Below are 881 nucleotides of genomic sequence, written 5' to 3'. Positions count from 1 at the left end.
CGGCTGGGGCAGACTCACCTCTGTACTCCGAGAAGGACAAGGAGTAGATGACGGACTCCCCCAGCACCGTGAAGAGCAGTCGGCTGCCGTCAGGGCTCCAGCACCCCGTCTGCGGGACACAGAGCCACGTTAACGCCCGCTACCCAGGCCGGGGAGCTGACAGCTTGCAAGGGATGTTTTGGAGCCAGCTGGAAACGGGGGGGGGGATTTTTACTAAAACACCGTAGGTGCACCCGAGGGCCTTAGAGCCAACGTCTGCCCCGCGTGGGTGGGAAATGCCCCCGTCCTACCTGGCAGCGTCCTTTGATAGTGGGCCACCGCTCGCACGTCCACATCTGAGCCTCCCACACTCTGGAAGAGAGACAGGCTGAAGCGAGCGGGATAAATTCCTGGGAACTGCCCCAATTCTGCTGCTCCAGGAGGAGCCCGAGACGTCACACTCGATCACCCGCCCGTTTCCCCCCCCACACACACACACATCGGACACGGTACGAACGGGAGCGGTTCGGACACAAAGAATCCACACCCGCTTGGTTCTGGAGCAAACGAAAAGGGCTGAGAGAAAACATCTCGCAGGCAGGGAGCTCACCTGAACACCGCCGAGGGAGTGGCCGCCAGGACCTTGCTGCCGTCGGGTGACCAAGCCAAGTAAGTGACGCCGCCGCCCCCAAACCACTGCAGGTGGACGCAGTTTTCGGTGGACACGTCCCATACCTGGAGGAGGGGACAAGGAGGAAGATAACGACACCAGGACCTGAACGCCGACCGGGTAGTTAGCGCAGCTTTGGGCAAGTTTTTGCGTGGATTAGGGAATACAGACCGACGCTTTCAGATCTAGTTCAAATTCAGGAGCTGCTTAAAACCATCCTCCGAGGAAATGC

General features: G+C 59.8%; 1 protein-coding gene across 1 annotated transcript in view; it reads right to left on the bottom strand.

Moving 5' to 3' along the window:
• The window catches only part of AAAS (achalasia, adrenocortical insufficiency, alacrimia), a 2,299-nt gene extending 1,445 nt beyond the window's left edge, over positions 1–854 (bottom strand). Inside the window, exons 1-3 of the mRNA XM_009329277.1 lie at positions 590–854; positions 291–351; positions 19–109 (exon numbers count right to left, since the gene is read on the bottom strand). Coding sequence (XP_009327552.1) covers positions 19–109; positions 291–335 — 136 coding nt within the window. The 5' untranslated portion in view covers positions 336–351; positions 590–854. The remainder of the gene's footprint in view (positions 1–18; positions 110–290; positions 352–589) is intronic.
• Between the last annotated feature and the right edge of the window lie 27 nt (positions 855–881).

Source organism: Pygoscelis adeliae, unplaced genomic scaffold, assembly GCF_000699105.1.
Source record: "Pygoscelis adeliae isolate BGI_AS28 unplaced genomic scaffold, ASM69910v1 Scaffold617, whole genome shotgun sequence".
In the NCBI taxonomy this organism is placed as follows: Eukaryota; Metazoa; Chordata; class Aves; order Sphenisciformes; family Spheniscidae; genus Pygoscelis; species Pygoscelis adeliae.
The sequence above is the reverse complement of the archived record's forward strand: the minus strand, read 5'-3'. Positions and strand labels throughout refer to the sequence as shown.